General features: G+C 43.5%; 1 protein-coding gene across 1 annotated transcript in view; it reads left to right on the top strand.

Annotated features, from left to right (window-relative positions):
* Positions 1 to 13,735, top strand: part of LOC134346711 (complement C3-like) — a 74,212-nt gene extending 60,477 nt beyond the window's left edge. The window contains exons 16-21 of the mRNA XM_063048267.1: positions 942 to 983; positions 3,571 to 3,630; positions 4,860 to 4,935; positions 8,367 to 8,434; positions 10,638 to 10,743; positions 13,537 to 13,735. Coding sequence (XP_062904337.1) covers positions 942 to 983; positions 3,571 to 3,630; positions 4,860 to 4,935; positions 8,367 to 8,434; positions 10,638 to 10,743; positions 13,537 to 13,540 — 356 coding nt within the window. The 3' untranslated portion in view covers positions 13,541 to 13,735. The remainder of the gene's footprint in view (positions 1 to 941; positions 984 to 3,570; positions 3,631 to 4,859; positions 4,936 to 8,366; positions 8,435 to 10,637; positions 10,744 to 13,536) is intronic.
* Positions 13,736 to 16,441: the final 2,706 nt, after the last annotated feature.

Here is a 16,441-nt window from a genome sequence, read left to right as displayed (position 1 = left end):
TAAGAGTAATGTCACAAAAATAAAAATAAAATATTGTACATGTGGAAAATCTGGAATCAATACACAAAATTGGAAAGGTGACCACTAGAATCTGAGAGCCAGGAAGTTATGGTACAACTTTGTAATGCATTGGTCAAGCCACAGCTGAATTGGTAAAACAGAGAAACTGACTAATTAGTTGTTGGGAAGTTGGATTAATATAGATAAATATCTGATGCTTTATCTACAGTATGCCTCGCTGCCTTGATAAAGCAGCCAACCTAATCAAAGACCCTCCCACTCTAGATACTCTCTCTTCTCCCACTAGAAGATGCAAAAGCCTGAAAGTATGTACTACCAGGCTCAAGGACATTATTCCACTGTGCGGTCGAACTGTTGGACAATCCTCTAATGTGATAAAATGGACTCTTGACCTTATTCTGATCTTGTATCTGCAATGCACTTCCTCTGTAGCTGTTACACTTTATTCTGCATTCTGTTATCGTTTTGTCTTGGTCTACCTCAATGTACTGTGTAATCATTTGATTTAGGGGCAGAATGCAGGACAAGGTTTTCACTATATCATGGTAATAATAAACTAATTCCAATTCAGATTGATATTCCAGTGGACAGCACAGACATGGTGGGCTGAAGGGCCTGTTTCTATGCTGTACAAATCTATAAAGTCATTTTAGAGATATTGCACGGACACAGACTATTTTATGTCCATGCTAACTATCAAGCTCCCATTTGTACTAATCCTACATTGACCTCTTTTTATTCTCCCACATTCCCATCAACTCCCTCCAGACTTTACCCCTCGCCTACACACAGAAAAGACACTGAAACTCTCCAAATTACTAAATTAGCTTTTGTAGTTAGTAGTTCGGGGTAGAAATCCTCGATTAGAAATCAGAAATAGTTCTGACGCAAATTACTAATTAATGCTTCTTTCCTTCCAGTCAACCAGCCAAAAGGGATGTGGGAGCTTCCACCAAGAAATGGTAAGTTGTAAAACAAGTGGGGCATTCCATTGAATGAGAAAGGAAAGAAGATTGGCTGTTTTGCCCTGATGATGAATATTATTGTGTTTGGAAGTGTTCACTTCTCCTTGGGTGGGAGAGAGCATAGTAGAAAGATTGACAGAGACTAAAATGTCCTGTCTTTTTTTGTGTGGACCTTTTTCTCCAGGGTCTGAGAAAGAAAGAAAGGCTTTTCTTTATTCCATGAAATTATGAGATGCATAGAAAATGTAGAAGGAAATAGTCTTCTCCCCGGTGTAAGGGAGTCCATACTATGGGACAGAGATTTAGGGTGAGAGGTGGAAACTTTAAAAGTGACCTGAGGGTCAACTTTTCCATGCAGATGGTGGTCAGTATATGGAACGAGCTGGCGGAGGAGGCCCGTGAGGCAGGTACAACAGTATCAATTAAGAAACACTTGGATAGGTATATGGAGGGGTGGGGCTTAGAGGGATATGGGCTAAATGCGGGGATCTCGGACTAGCTGGCTAAGCCCCATGGTCAGCATGGACTGGTTGGGCCAACAGGCTCTTACCCATGCTGTCTTACTCTATGACTATGAGGCTTGGAACATTTACAGCCAATTCAGAATCTTTCCGTGTGTAAACTGTGATCCAATGCAGGAAATGCTACAGAGTATGAGCATTCAGGAACACACCAAGATTCTACAGTACACAGAATAACAGGGCTGTTTATGGCAAATTAGATTCCTTCAGGTTGTCATGGCCTGGGGTGGAAATGGGGATAAGTTCCCACTAACTATTAGACGCTCCCAATGGTGTGCATCTCAAATAGCCTCTGACAACCAAGTCCTTCACATGTGGCTCAGCTACTAAGCCCAGCAGAACTGTTTCTACTGACAGAAGGGGCAATGATGGTGCTTTAAAACTCATCGGCTGTGGTTGGTAGCTCACCTAGGAGAAGGAAAGCTCTGACCTCAAATACTCGCTGCCTAGCAGTTATACCCTCTCAAGGGGAAGTGTTTGGACTAAATCCTGAGGAAAAATCCAGAGCTGGAGGCAGTCCTACGTTGTGTATAACACTGACTGGCAACTCCTGCGATGCTGCTGGTACAAACTGTATCAGTCTCGGCCGTTCCTTTGGATTCATCAGCTGTGTGGAGAGGGGGAGCCTGCTACATGGGCAGCAGCTTGAACTGCCCTGGCTTACCTTTCACGTAGATGGCCAGGACGCAACATCCACGCTCAACCCCGGCCAATGGAGGGCCTTAAACCTTTATGCCATATTGGATCCCAAATTAATTTAGTGATAGGAGGCAGAGGATGAGAGAGGAGGGTTGTTCACGTGACTGGAAGATTGTGATCTCTTGTGTACCTCAGGGATCGGAACTGGGACCCTTTCTGTTTGTTACTGATGGTGCTTTTAACAAACTGGATATTAATGTAGGAGCTATAGTTAGTAAGAAGCAAATACCATAAAAATTATTGGTGTTGTACGTAATGAGTTAAGGCAATGTTATTGTCCTCAGCACAGGTACAGGGAGGTACAGTCACAATGAAAAGTTTGTTTGGAGCAGTATCACAGGTACATATCAGATGACCTGCCCTGGGCTCGGCACATAGCTATAATCATAGGGAATGTGCACCAGCATCTTCACATTCTCAGGAGATTAAGGAGGTTCACTTTGTCACCAAGCACACTAACAAGGTTATAGAGGCGTACTGTTGAAAGTGTCCTAACCAGCTACATCAGGTTCTGATTGAGCAATTCAAATCTGCACTAATGTAAAAAGCTGTGGAGAGTGGTGGACTCTGCCCAATACATCACGGGAAAATCCCTTCCTAACATCGAAAGTCTACTCAGGAGGCACTGCCTCAAGAAGGCAGCAACTTTCTTCAGAGATTCCCCACCACTCAGGCGCCTGTCTTATCTTACTAGGAAACCATTCCATAGTTTTATAACAGCAGGATAGAAGCAGAGCTTGGTGGCACACGTTTTCACACTTCTGTGCCTTCTGGAGGAGGGGGAAGAGAGGACGTCTGAGGTGGGTGGTCACAGAAGCTATGGATCAAAATGATGGAATATTAATCTGGCTGTAACTGGAGTATTGTGTTGGCACATTATAGTTGGGAGGTTACAGCACTGATGAGAGTGCAGAAGAGATTCACCAGGATGTTACCTGAGATGAAGTGTTTCTGTTATGAGGAAGGATGGATTTGATTCCTTAGAGTGGAGGCTGAGGGAGGAGTACAAAGTTATGAGGGCACAGAAAGAGTGAATAGTGCAAAACTTTTCCTGTTATCATATGTTTCCACAAATTTCTTGCAAAGTGGAAGGAGGTCCATCAGCTCATCGGATTGAAGCAATTTCATTCCCCTGTCAATTTTCTCTGTAAGGTGCAAACTCCACTCTGACAAGACCAGAGGTCGAGGTTGACCTGGGAATCTGGGAGCTGTGGGGTAGATGTTCCATCAGCTGTTCACTCTACAACAGCACCTTCTGATCCTTTCTGACAGGGTTCTGTGTGACTGGCACCAGGCTGAAGTGAACTGAGAGAATAGTTGTAAGTAAGGACAATATACTCATGTCCAACATCTCTTATTCCCAGGCAGAGGACATGGGCTGGTGACTATCAGATGGAGAAGCAGAGAAGCACACAGAGATGATGGTAATGTTGAATAAACACATTGTAAAACATGTTCTGCCACTGATCTTTCTCTATATTTCTCTAAGAATTTGCTTAATTGTGTAGAAGATGATGCTATATCCAGGGGAAAGCAATCTGGAAGAAAATGAAATTCTTATTTTTATTTATTTATTTAATTTACAGATACAGCACAGACTCTTTCGACCCAGTGAGCAGTGCCACCCAGCAAGCCCCCTATTTAACACTAGCCTAATCACAGGACAGTTTACAATGACCAATTAACCAGTAACCGGTACGTCTTTGGACTGTGGGAGGACACTGGAGCACCCAGAGGACACCCACACGGTCACATGGAGAACATACAAACTCTGTACAGATGACGCCAGAATTGAACTCCAAACGCCGGCTATCAAGCTGTAATAGTGTCATGCTAGCCACTACACTACTGCGGCGCCCAACTTGAGGAGACCATTTAGCCCATCAAGTCCGTGCCAGCTCTCAAGGCAATCCCATCAGTTTCATTCCTCACTTATTTCACGGTGTCTTACTTTCCTCTCACATTCTCACCAAGTCCCCAGACTTCGAACCATCACCACACACTGAGGGAAATTTACACTGGGAAAGTAACCAAACAATATTCACGTTTTTGGGATGTGATAATTTCCAGGATATTCCTAGCCATTCTGCACTAATGAGTGTAAAAGGGTTCTCGGTACTGTGCCCCATCTTCCCTTCTTCACTGCAACACTGGAGGAGGCTTTTCAGCCCATCATCTTCAGGCTATTGCTACCTGTTGCATCACGCCTCTCCTTGTTTCCATGTCGTCCTGCCAATCAATTGCCCCCTACACCAGATTCTACCGCTCAGCCACACCAGGGGCCATTGGCCAAGCTCCGTGTCGTTGAGATATGCGAAGAAACCCATCTTGCCACAATGCAAACTCCACACACAGATAGTGCCGAAGGTCGGTATTGAACCTGGCTTTCTGGAGCTGGAAGGCAGCAGCTCCACTGACTGTATCACTGTGCCGTCCCTCAGTTGAAGGGTCCTGTCAGTTCCTCCCAGTTTGTAGGTGAGTGGTAAAATCAAAGGGGGGAGTTGAGAGAATGGACGACAAGGAATATTAATGCAGGAACTCAGCAGAGACTCAATGGGTGACGGGGAGTAGGTGCAGAAGAATTTATGCAGAGTCAGTGAAGGCTGAACGTCAGTTCCTTTTCCATTCTCTCTGTTTTCTCCCCACTACATAGCTGACTCTGTGCAGCCGACCTGTGATGGATGCTCAATGTGGAGGGTGGATGTAAATACAGGAAACAATACCTTCAGGTACAGTACAATCATAGCGTCATACAATATGGATATTGGTCCCTTGGCCCAACTGGTAAATGGTAAAAACAATATTATCCCCTCAAGTTCTTAGAGTACTATGGCTCAGGAGGCTTGTCAGTCCATCTCGCCAATGCCAGCTTAATTTTCTCCCTAATTTCATCTACCTACCCAAACAATATCTGTCCAAACCCTCCAAACCCATCTTAACCATGAACCTATCCAAACCTCCGTTGAACGTTACCACTGGACTGACTTATTCCACACTCACTTTCCCTTTAAATATTTTACCTTTCACCATAAACCTATGTCATCCGGATTTAATCTCAACCAATTTGAGGAGTAAAAGTCTTTACCCTCATAATTTTGCGTATCTCTGTAGGATCTCTCCTCATTCTCCTGTAGTCCAGCAAATGAAGTCCTACTTACTCAATCTTTCCCTAGAACTCAGCTCCGCAAGTCTAGGTAACGTCCTTTGCAAATTTTCTCTGCACTTTTTCAAGTTTATTGATATCTTTCCTGTAGGTAGGTGACCAGAACTGCTCACAATGCTCCAAATTCGGCCTCACCGATGTCTTGTTCAACTTCATCATGACATCCCAACTCCTGTACTCAGTGCCCTGATTTATAAAGGCCAATGTCCCAAAGCTCTTTACAACCCTATCTAGCTGTGATGTCACTTGCAGGGAATTGTGGATGTATATTCCCAAGTTTACTTACCTTTGGATTTCCAGCATCTGCAGATTTTCTTGTGTTTACCCTTTATTCCACTCTATTATTTTTTTATAAAATCTTTCCCCTCTCACTCTTAGCCTATACCCTTGAGTTCTTGATGCCCCAGCCACTGGAAAAAGACTAAGTGCACATGAATCTCATGATTTTATTTACCTCAATAACATCACCCCTTAACATCCTTTGTTTGACGTCAGGCAGCATCTGTAGGTGGGAATGGATCATAGGGGAGGAAAGATTATCCTGGGTACATGGGACTGCAGAGTTGTTCTTACAGTCAGATCTGTCATGAACTTATTGAATTACACAGCAAGTGATGGAGGCCCACTTTTGCTCTTCCATCTTGTGCCTGTACGTCTGAAAGAGTCCACGGCAGGGTGCAGGAATGTGCATACAAGCAACATAAGCAGCCCAACGGCCAGGCCATGCTCTCCTCTCGGAGGAAGGTACAGGAGCCTCAGGACTCACACCACCAGGTTCAGGAACAATTATTGCCCCTCAACCATCAGGCTCTTGAACCAAAGGGGGTAACTTCACTCAGCTTCATTATGGTGACATATACGTACTTTGACAATAAACTTACTTTGAGCTTTCAAACAAAATCAATGAGCTGTATCCTAGCATAAGTTTGAGACTGCCTCTGGAACTCTCACTTCTGCAGTCAGAGACTCTCACCTGCTTCAAAAGGGCATCAAGGATACTGGTGTCCGAGAAGAGCAGGGTGAGCTGTCCGGTAGTACTCACACCTACGGTGATGAAATGCTTTGAGAGGTTAGTCACGGCTTGACTTAACTTCTGTCTGAGCAGGGATCTGGACTCACTGCAGTTCGCCCACCACCACAACGGTTTAGAGTGGGCACAATGGAGGACCTGAACAGTGGCTGCTGTTTACTGATTATTGCTCAGGGTTCAACACCATCATCACATCAGTACTGATCAACTTTCCAGAATTATTGCTGCGGACCACGGTCCTGTTTAAAGCAACACGACATACTCAGGTTACCACAAACTTATTGAAAGGCAGGGCAAGACTGAGGAGTTGACACAGAAAAATGCTGGAGGAACTCAACAGTTCTGGCAGCATATATGGAGGGAAAACAACAGTTGAAATTTCAGCACGCAAACACAAGGAAATCTGCAGATGCTCACCATCTCTTCTTTCAGTTAGTCCTGACGAAGGGTCTCGGCCCGAAACTTCAGCTGTACTTCTTCCTATAGATGCTGCCTGACCTTCTGCATTCCACCAGCATTTTGTGTGTGTTGCTTGAAATTTCAGACCAAGACCATTCAACAGAACTTTAAAGGAAGGAGAAAGAAGCCAGAATAAGCGAAGAGAGTGGAGAGGGGAAGAGCACAAGCTGGCAGGAGATAGGTGGGACGTAGTGAGTGGGAAGGTGGATGGCTGGGGGAGAAAGGATGGAAGGGTATGATGGGAGAAGCTGAACAGCACTGAAACAGGCCCTCCAGCCCATCTAGTCGGTGCTAATCCCATTGAGCTGCATCTGACCTGAGCCCTTCATACCCCTCCCTATCCATGTACTTATCCAAATTCCAGGTAAATGTTGAAATTGAACACACATCCATCATGTATGCTGGCAGATTGTTCCACATTCCCACCACCTTCTGAAAGAAGTTGTTCCTTCTTATGTTTCCCTTCAATATTTCACCTTTTACCCTCAACCCATGACCTCTAGCTCAAGTGTCGCCCAACCTCAGTGGAAAAAGCATGCTTGCATTTACCCTATCTATACCACTTTTATATGCATCGATCAAATCTCCCTTCATTCTCCTATCTTCCAAGGAAGAAGGTCCTACTCTTTTCGAACTATCTCTCTAACTCAGGTCCTCAAGTTCCAGCAATGCTTGTAATTTTTTCCTGTGCACGTTTAGATTTTTGAGATCTTTCCTACTGGTCGGTGGCCAGATTTCACACAATACTCCAAATTAGGCCTCGCCAACACCTTATACAACTTCAACATAACTTCTCAACTCCTATACTCAATAGTGTGATTTATGAAGCCTAATGTGCCAAAAGCTCTCACTTATGATCCAATCTACAAGTGATGTAACCTTCAAAGAATTATGAATCTGTATTCCCATATCCCTCTGTTCTACCACACTCCACACTGCCCTGTTGTTCACTGTGTCAGTCCTACCTTGGTTTGTCTTCCCACAGTGAAACACCTCACACTTGTCTGCATTAAATTCCATCTGCCATTTTATCAACCCATTTTTCCAGCTGGTCCAGATCCCACTGCAAGCTTTAATAGCCTTCTTCACTATCCACTATGTCCCCAAATTTTGCTGTCATAGGTGAAAGATATAAAGGGCTGAAGATGGGATCTGATACAAGAGGACAGCGGAACATGGAATAAATGGAAGGAGGTGGGGAAACAGAGGGAGGCGATGGGCAGATTAGAATGGCAGGAGAGGGGAAGAAAAGGCTTCTGCTCCCTTTTTTTCCAGATCCATTGAACAGTCTCAGCCCAAAATATCAACTGCTCATTTCCCTCAATAGATGCTGCCTGATCTGTTGACTCCCTTTAGCATTTTGTGTGTTGCTCAAGATTTCTAGCATCCGCAGAATTTCTTGTGTCACTGAGGAGCCAAGTGGTCTGACTCCATCTTCTGATTCAGATGTCTCTCCATGCAACTATGCACCCTAATTTTGGTTGTCGTTTCACTGTTTGTCCCTGCAGGTTAGTGCCTGACATGCATCCACCCGAATCTTGGGAGGTCCAAGCCCTCAGTATATCTGAGAAGGATGGTGAGTCAACTCGGTTGTCGTGGATGTATGAATGGGCGATTGGATTAGCTCCAGTTAAAGTCAAGGAACCATTGCTCCTGTCTGTTGGTGCTACCACAGATAAATAACCAGGAAATAGAGTAAAAGTAAAAACCAGGCTTGAAAATCTAAAATAAAAACTGAAAAGATTGGAAACAACTCAGCAGGTTTGACAGCCACTGTGGAGAGAGAAGCAGAGTTAATGTTTCTGGTGAAGGCACTTAACAAAGCCATAAGATATAGGAGCAGAATTAAGCCATTCAGCCCATTAATCTGCTCCACCATTCCATCATGGTAGATTTTTTTTATCAACTCCGTTCTCTAGTTTTCTCCATGTCAGCATTAACCCCTTACCAATCAAGGGCCTATCAATCTCTCCCTTAAATGCACCCAATGACTTGGCCTTCACAGCCCTCTGTGGCAATGAATTCCACAGAATTAACACCCCCGGCTGAAGAAATTCCTTTCTACCTCAGCTCCAAAGGGATATTGCTTTATTCTGAGACTGCTGCCTCAGATCTTTGACTCTCCCATTAGTGGAAACATCCTTTTCACATCCACTGTATGCAGCCCTTTCAGTATGTCTGTTAGGTTTCAGTGAGATCACCCCTCATCCTTCTGAACTCCAAACACAGAGACATTAAACACTCTTCACATATTAAGCCTTTCATTCCTGGCATCATTCTTTTGAACTAGCTCTGGACTCCCTGTAAAGTCATCACATCCTTCCTTGGAAATGGGATCCAGAATTGCTCACAATATTCCGAGTGCATTCTAACCAATGATTTTCAAAATCCTCAGTAGTACAACTGATTTTATATTCTAGTCCTATCAAAATGAATTCTAACATTGAATTTACCTTCTATGCTACTGACTCAAGAGCTGAGAAAGAGACAAAACTGTTCAGTTTTCCTCAGAAATGTGTAGAATTAGTGAGAAATGTGATCGACAATATGATCTTGACCAACTTGAGCAGAAGGCTAGAGAATAGCTTATGGAATCTAATTCTAATTGGTGAATTAAACCAGGGCAGGATTTACACAGAGATTAGAAGAGTCCTGTGGATGTAGAATGAAGAAACCCAGGTATATAATTCTCTGAAAGAGATGTCACAAGCAGACAGGGTGTCAAAGAAGGCATTCAGCATGCTCACCTTCACTGGTTAGTGCACTGAATACAAGAGTTGTGAACATCACATTATATCTGTACCCTGTGCCAAAGTGTTGGGAAAACCACAATTGGAGTATTACATGCAGTTCTGGTTTCCCAGTTACATTAAACTGTGGAAAAAAATTCCAGGGCTGGAGGGCCTGAACTATAAGAAACTGGATAGGCTGGGGTGTAGGAAGCTGAGGGGAGACCTCATCAAAGTTTATAAAATAATGAGAGGTGTTGATAATGTGAATGTTCACAGCTTTTTTCCCAGGGTAGTGGAGTCTAAAACTAGAGGGGATAGGTTTAATGTGAGAGGGGACATATTTAAAACGGACCAAAGTTGTAGCCTTTTCATACAGAGGGTGGTGGGTATATGGGATGAGCTGCCAGAGGTGGTGGTAGAGACAGGTACTGCAACAATGTTTAAATATGATTAGGACCGCTATTGGGATAGGAAAGATTTAGAAGGACATGGGCCAAACAGGATGAGGTGGGACTGGTTCAAGCGGATATCTTGCTCAGCATGGATGAGCTGGGCCGAACAGCTCTGTGGCTTATGACCAAACTATGCTCAGAGTTCCAGAGGTGGTGGTGTGGGGGGAATGGCCGATGGGGCAGTGATGGGTCACCATCAGGTTCAAAGACTGCTTCTCTCCCACTGTTAGAACATCCGTGAACAGTCCTTTGGTATGGTAAGGTGGATTCTTGACCTTACTGTCTATCTTGTCATAGCTCTTGTACGGTATTATCTGCCTGTAATGCCCTTCCTCTGTAACTGTAATACTTTATTTTGACTTACATCGTTGTTTTTCCTCTACAGTCCCAATAGTGAAATGGTCAATATGGCGGGCATGCAAAGCAATGTTCACTGTTCCTCAACAGATGAACCAATCTACCAGTTACCATTGAAACATATTTGCAAACCTTCCCCTTGGTGGAAGGCAGGTTTCTCACTTCACAGACGCCACTAACCTTCAACATTTTCCACTCTTGCCCTGTGTGCTCACCCTGCTTTGTCTGTTTGTTGAAGGGCTGTGTCTCGCGAGGCATGTGCTGGTTCAAAGAGAGAACATGGTCCCAATCCAAAGCTGTACCAACGCTGGAGAGTGCGACAAACCACGAGGAATCCATCGCAGGTACAGACCAAGTGCCAGGAAATGGGATTAGTAGAGATGGTACTTGAAGTTGGCATGGACTTCGTGGGTCAAAGGGCCTGTTTCTTTTGGACTTTGTGACTACGATCAGTCTCAGTGGGTTGTTGGGTGGAAGATGTCACAGAGATAAGGGGGGAAATTAAATTTAAAGTTGAGGCATTAGTGGTCAGTGATCACCTTGGGAGCTGCTACTAACGCTGAGCTAATCCCGGAGAGGAGGTGGGCGGGGCAGGTATGGAAGGAAATGGGAGGGAGGGAGGAGATGGCAGAATGGAAAGGAGGGAAGGGAAGGAGCAAAGACTTGGAGAGAAGGGAAGGGTTGGAGATAATCATAAGACCATAAGATGTAGGAGCAGAAGCAGGCCATTCGGCCCATCGAGTCCGCTCCGCCATTCAATCATGGGCTAATCCAATTCTTACAGTTATCCGCTCTCCTCTGCCTTCTCCCCATACCTTTTGATGCCCTGGCTAATCAAGAACCTATCTATCGCTGTCTTAAATGCACCCAATGACTTGGCCTCCACAGCCGCTCACAGTAACAAATTCCACAGATTTACCACCCTCTGACGAAAGTAATTTCTCCGCATCTCTGTTCTGAATGGACATCCTTCAATCCTGAAGTCGTGCCCTCTTGTTCTAGACTCCCCTACCATGGGAAGTAACTTTCCCATATCTAATCAGTTCAGGCCTTTTAACATTTGGAATGTTTCTATGAGATCCCCCCTCATTCTCTTGAACTCCAGGGAATACAACCCAAGAGCTGCCAGATGTTCCTCATATGGTAACCCTCTCATTCCTGGAATCATTCTTGTGAATCTTCTCTGAACCCTCTCCAATGTCAGTATATCCTTTCGAAAATAATAAGTCCAAAACTGCAAAATCCAAGTCTGGTCTCACGAGTGCCTTGAAGAGCCTCAACATCACATCCCTGCGCTTATATTCTATACTTCCAGAGATGAATGCCAACATTGCATTCACCTTCTTCACAACAGACTCAACCTGGAGGTTAACCTTTAGAGTATCCTGCACAAGTCCCTTTGCATCTCTGCATTTTGAATTCTCTCCCCATCTAAATAATACTCTGCCCATTTATTTCTTCTACCAAAATGCATGACCATACACTTTCCAACATTCTATTTAATTTGCCATTCTTTTCCCATTCCCCTAAACTATCTAAGTCTCTCTGCAGGCTCTCAACACTACCTGCTCTTCCACCTATCTTTGTATCATCGGCAAATTTAGCCACAAATCCATTAATCCCATAGTTCAAATCATTGACAAACACCGTAAAAAGCAGCGATCCCAACAGCGACCCCTGTTGAACTCCACTGGTAACCGGCAGCCAGCCAAAATAGGATCTCTTTTTCCCACTCTCTGTTTTGTGCCGATCAGCCAATGCTCCACCTGCACTAGTAACTCCCTTATATTTCCAGGGGCCTTATCTTGCTAAGCAGCCTCATGTGCGGCACCTTGTCAAAGACCTTTTGAAAATCCAAGTACACCACGTCCACTACATCTCCTTTGTCTACCCTGCTTGTAATTCACTCAAAAAATTACAGTAGGTTATTCAGGCAGGATTTTCCTTTCATAAAACTATGCTGGCTTTGGCCTATCTTGTCATGTGCCTCCAGGTACTCTGTAATCTCATCCTTAACAATCGATTCCAACAACTTCCCAACCACTGATGTCAGGTTAACAGGTCTACATTTTCCTTTCTGCTGTTTCCCACCTTTCTAAATTAGCAGAATAACATTTGCAATTTTCTAGTCATCCGGAACAATGCCAGAATCTATCGATTCCTGAGAGATCATTGTTAATGCCTCCACAATATATCCAGCTATTTCCTTCAGAATCTGAGGGTGTATTCCATCAGGTCCAGGAGATTTATCCACCCTCAGACCATTAAGCTTCCTGAGCACCTTCTCAGTCGTAATTTTCACTGCACATACTTCACTTCCCTGACACTCTTGAATGTCCGGTATACTGCAGATGTCTTCCACTGTGAAGACTGATGCAAAATATGCATTCAGTTCCTCTGTCATCTCTGCGTCTCTCATTACAATATCTCCAGCATCATTTTCTATTGGTCCTATATCTACCCTCAACTCTCTTTTACCTTTTATATACTTAAAATACTTTTAGTATCTTTGATATTAGTCGCCAGCTTCCTTTCATAATTCATGTTTTCCTTTCTAATGCCCATAGTTTCATTCTGCAAGTTTTTGAAAGTTTCCCAATCCCCTATCTTCCTACTAGCTTTGGCTTCCTTGTATGCCCTCTCTTTAGCTTTTATTTTGGCTCTGACTTCACTTGTCAGCCACAGTAGTGTCTGTCTTCCATTCAAAAATTTCTTCTTATTCGGAATATATCTGTCTTGCACTTCCCTTATTCTTCGCAGGAACTCCAGCCGTCGCTGCTCTGCTGTCCTTCCTGCTAGTGTCTCTTTCTCCTTCTCAAATTTCAAAGTGAGCTCGATCATATTATGACCTCCATTCTCCAAGGGTTCCTCAACCTTAAGCTCGCTTATCACCTCCGGATCATTGTACAACACCCAATCCAGCATGGTCGACCCCCTAGTGGGCTCAACAACAAGCTGTTCTAAAAAGCCATAGTTTTCCCAATCCACCTTCGTGTTAAAATCCCCAATGATTATCTTGGCATTGCTCTTCTGACACGCCTTTTCTGTCTCCTGCTGTAATTTGTAGTTCACATCCTGGCTGCTGTTTCTCCTGTTGCTCGTTACACCATTGATGGTGTCTCTGATCTCCATTCCAGGTAAAAGTCTTTAGCTGGTCTGACTCGACAGATGAAGATGAAAAACAAAGACGTCCCACCGTGCAGTTGGTGAGGTCTCCAGAAGGGCCGAGTTTCCTGGGTGGCTGGCTACTTTGATGGCACGGGGAATGCATTCACATCATACTGTAATCAAATAAAGTCAGACATGACATCCAAACCGAGCTTCTGTTAAGTGCTTCAATCCAAGTCCCAAGCCAAGTCAGTAACTCTCAAACCAGAGCACTGCAGCGTTTGGTTCCCTTTCCCTGGGGAAAAGGTCTGCATTCAGTTTGGAGCACTTCCGGCCTTAAGAGCATAAGATATAGGCTCCAGTGGATTTAAACTAGATACAAGGGGGAAGGGGAACAAGAGTGTAGGAACAGATGTAGGGAAGAAGGAAGAAAAAGAAAATAGTAAAGTTGTTTGCACCGTTAGTGATAAACAGAGCGTAAGAGGTGGAAAATTTCTTAAATGCATTTATTTTAATGCTAGGAGCACTATAAGAAAAGTGGATGAGCTTAAAGCATGAATTGATACCTGGAAGTATGATGTGGTAGCTATTAGTAAAACATGGTTACAGGAGGGATGTGATTGGCAACTAAATATTCCTGGATTTAATTGCTTCAGGTGTGATAGAATCGGAGGGATTAGAAGGGGTGGTGTTGCATTGCTTGTCAGAGAAAATATTACAGCGGTGCCCTGGCAGGATAGATTAGAGGGCTCATCTAGGGAGGCTATTTGTGTGGAATTGAGGAACGGGAAAGGTGTAGTAACACTAATGGGGGTGTATTATAGACCACCAAATGGGGAGTGAGAATTGGAGGAGCAAATTTGTAAGGAGATAGCAGATATTTGTGGTAAGCACAAGGTTCTGATTGTGGGAGATTTTAATTTTCCACACATCGACTAGGAAGCCCATACTGTAAAAGGGCTGGATGGTTTGGAGTTTGTAAAATGTGTGCCGGATAGTTTTTTGCAGCAATACATAGAGGTACCAACTAGAGAAGGGGCAGTGTTGGATCTCCTGTTAGGGAATGAGATAGGTCAGGTAACGGAGGTTTGTGTTGGGGAGAACTTCAGGTGCAGTGATCACAATGCCATTAGTTTCAATATAATTATTTAGAAGGATAGGTCTGGACCCAGGGTTGAGATTTTTGATTGGAGAAAGGCTAACTTTGAGGAGATGCGAAAGGAATTAGAAGGAGTGGATTGGGACAATTTGTTTTATGGGAAGGATGTAATAGAGAAATGGAGGCCATTTAAAAGTGAAATTCTGAGGGTACAGAATCTTTATCTTCCTGTTAGGTTGAAAGGAAAGGTTAAAAGTTTGAGAGAGCCACGGTTTTCAAGGAATATTGGAAACTTGGTTCTGAAAAAGATAGATATCTACAATAAATATGGGCAGCATGGAGTAAATGAGGTGCTCGAGGAATGTAAAGAATGTAAAAAGAATCTTAAGAAAGAAATTAGATAAGCTAAAAGAAGATACGAGGTTGCTTTGGCAAGTAAGGTGAAAATAAATCCAAAGGGTTTCTACAGTTATATTAATAGCAAAAGGATAGTGAGGGGTAAAATTAGTCCCTTAGAGAATCAGAGTGGACAGCTATGTGTGGAGCCAAAAGAGATGGGGGAGATTTTGAACAATTTCTTTTCTTTGGTATTCACTAAGGAGAAGGATATTGAATTGTGTAAGATAAGGGAACCAGGTGGGTAAGTTATGGAAACTATGATAATTAAAGAAGAGGAAGTACTGGCGCTTTTAAGGAATATAAAAGTGGATACGTCTCCGGGTCCTGACAGGGTATTCCTTAGAACCTTGAGGGAAGTTAGTGAGGAAATAGCAGGGACTCTGACAGAAATATTTCAAATGTCATTAGAAACGGGGATGGTGGTGAAGAATTGGCGTATTGCTCATGTTGTTCCATTTTTTATAAAAGGGTCCTAAGAGTAAACCTAGCAATTATCGGCCTGTGAGTTTGACATCAGTGGTGGGTAAATTAATGGAAAGCATTCTTAGAGATGGTATATATAATTATCTGGATAGACAGGGTCTGATTAGGAACAGTCAACATGGATTTGTGCGTGGAAGGTCATATTTGACAAATCTTATTGAATTTTTTGAAGAGGTTACTAGGAAAGTTGACGAGGGTAAAGTGGTGGATGTTGTCTATATGGACTTCAGTAAGGCCTTTGACAAGTTTCCACACAGAAGGTTAGTTAGGAAGGTTCAATCGTTAGGTATTAATATTGAAGTAGTAAAATGGATTCAGCAGTGGCTGGATGGGAGACACCAGAGAGTAGTGGTGGATAACTGTTTGTCAGATTGGAGGCCAGTGTCTGGTGGTGTGCCTCAGGGATCTGTACTGGGTCCAATGTTGTTTGTCATATACATTAATGATCTGGATGATGGGGTGGTAAATTGGATTAGTAAGTATGCAGATGATACTAAGACAGGTGGAGTTGTGGATAATGAAGTAGGTTTTCAAAGCTTGCAGAAAGATTTGGGCCAGTTAGAAGAGTGGGCTGAAAGATGGCAGATGGAGTTTAATGCTGATAAATGTGAGGTGCTACATTTTGGTAGGACTGATCAAAATAGGACATATATGGTAAATGGTAGGGCATTGAAGAATGCAGTAGAACAGAGGGATCTGGGAATAATGGTGCATAGTTCCCTGAAGGTGGAATCCCATGTGGATAGGGTGGTGAAGAAAGCTTTTGGTATGCTGGCCTTTATAAATCAGAGCATTAAGTATAGGAGTTGGGATGTAATGTTGAAATTGTATGAGGCATTGGTGTGGCTATATTTGGAGTATTGTGTACAGTTCTGGTCACTGAATTATAGGAAAGATGTCAATAAAATTGGGAGAGTACAGAGGAGGTTTACTGAAATGTTTCCTGGATTTCA

This window comes from Mobula hypostoma, chromosome 5 (genome assembly GCF_963921235.1).
Source record: "Mobula hypostoma chromosome 5, sMobHyp1.1, whole genome shotgun sequence".
NCBI lineage: Eukaryota > Metazoa > Chordata > Chondrichthyes > Myliobatiformes > Myliobatidae > Mobula > Mobula hypostoma.
The sequence above is the reverse complement of the archived record's forward strand: the minus strand, read 5'-3'. Positions and strand labels throughout refer to the sequence as shown.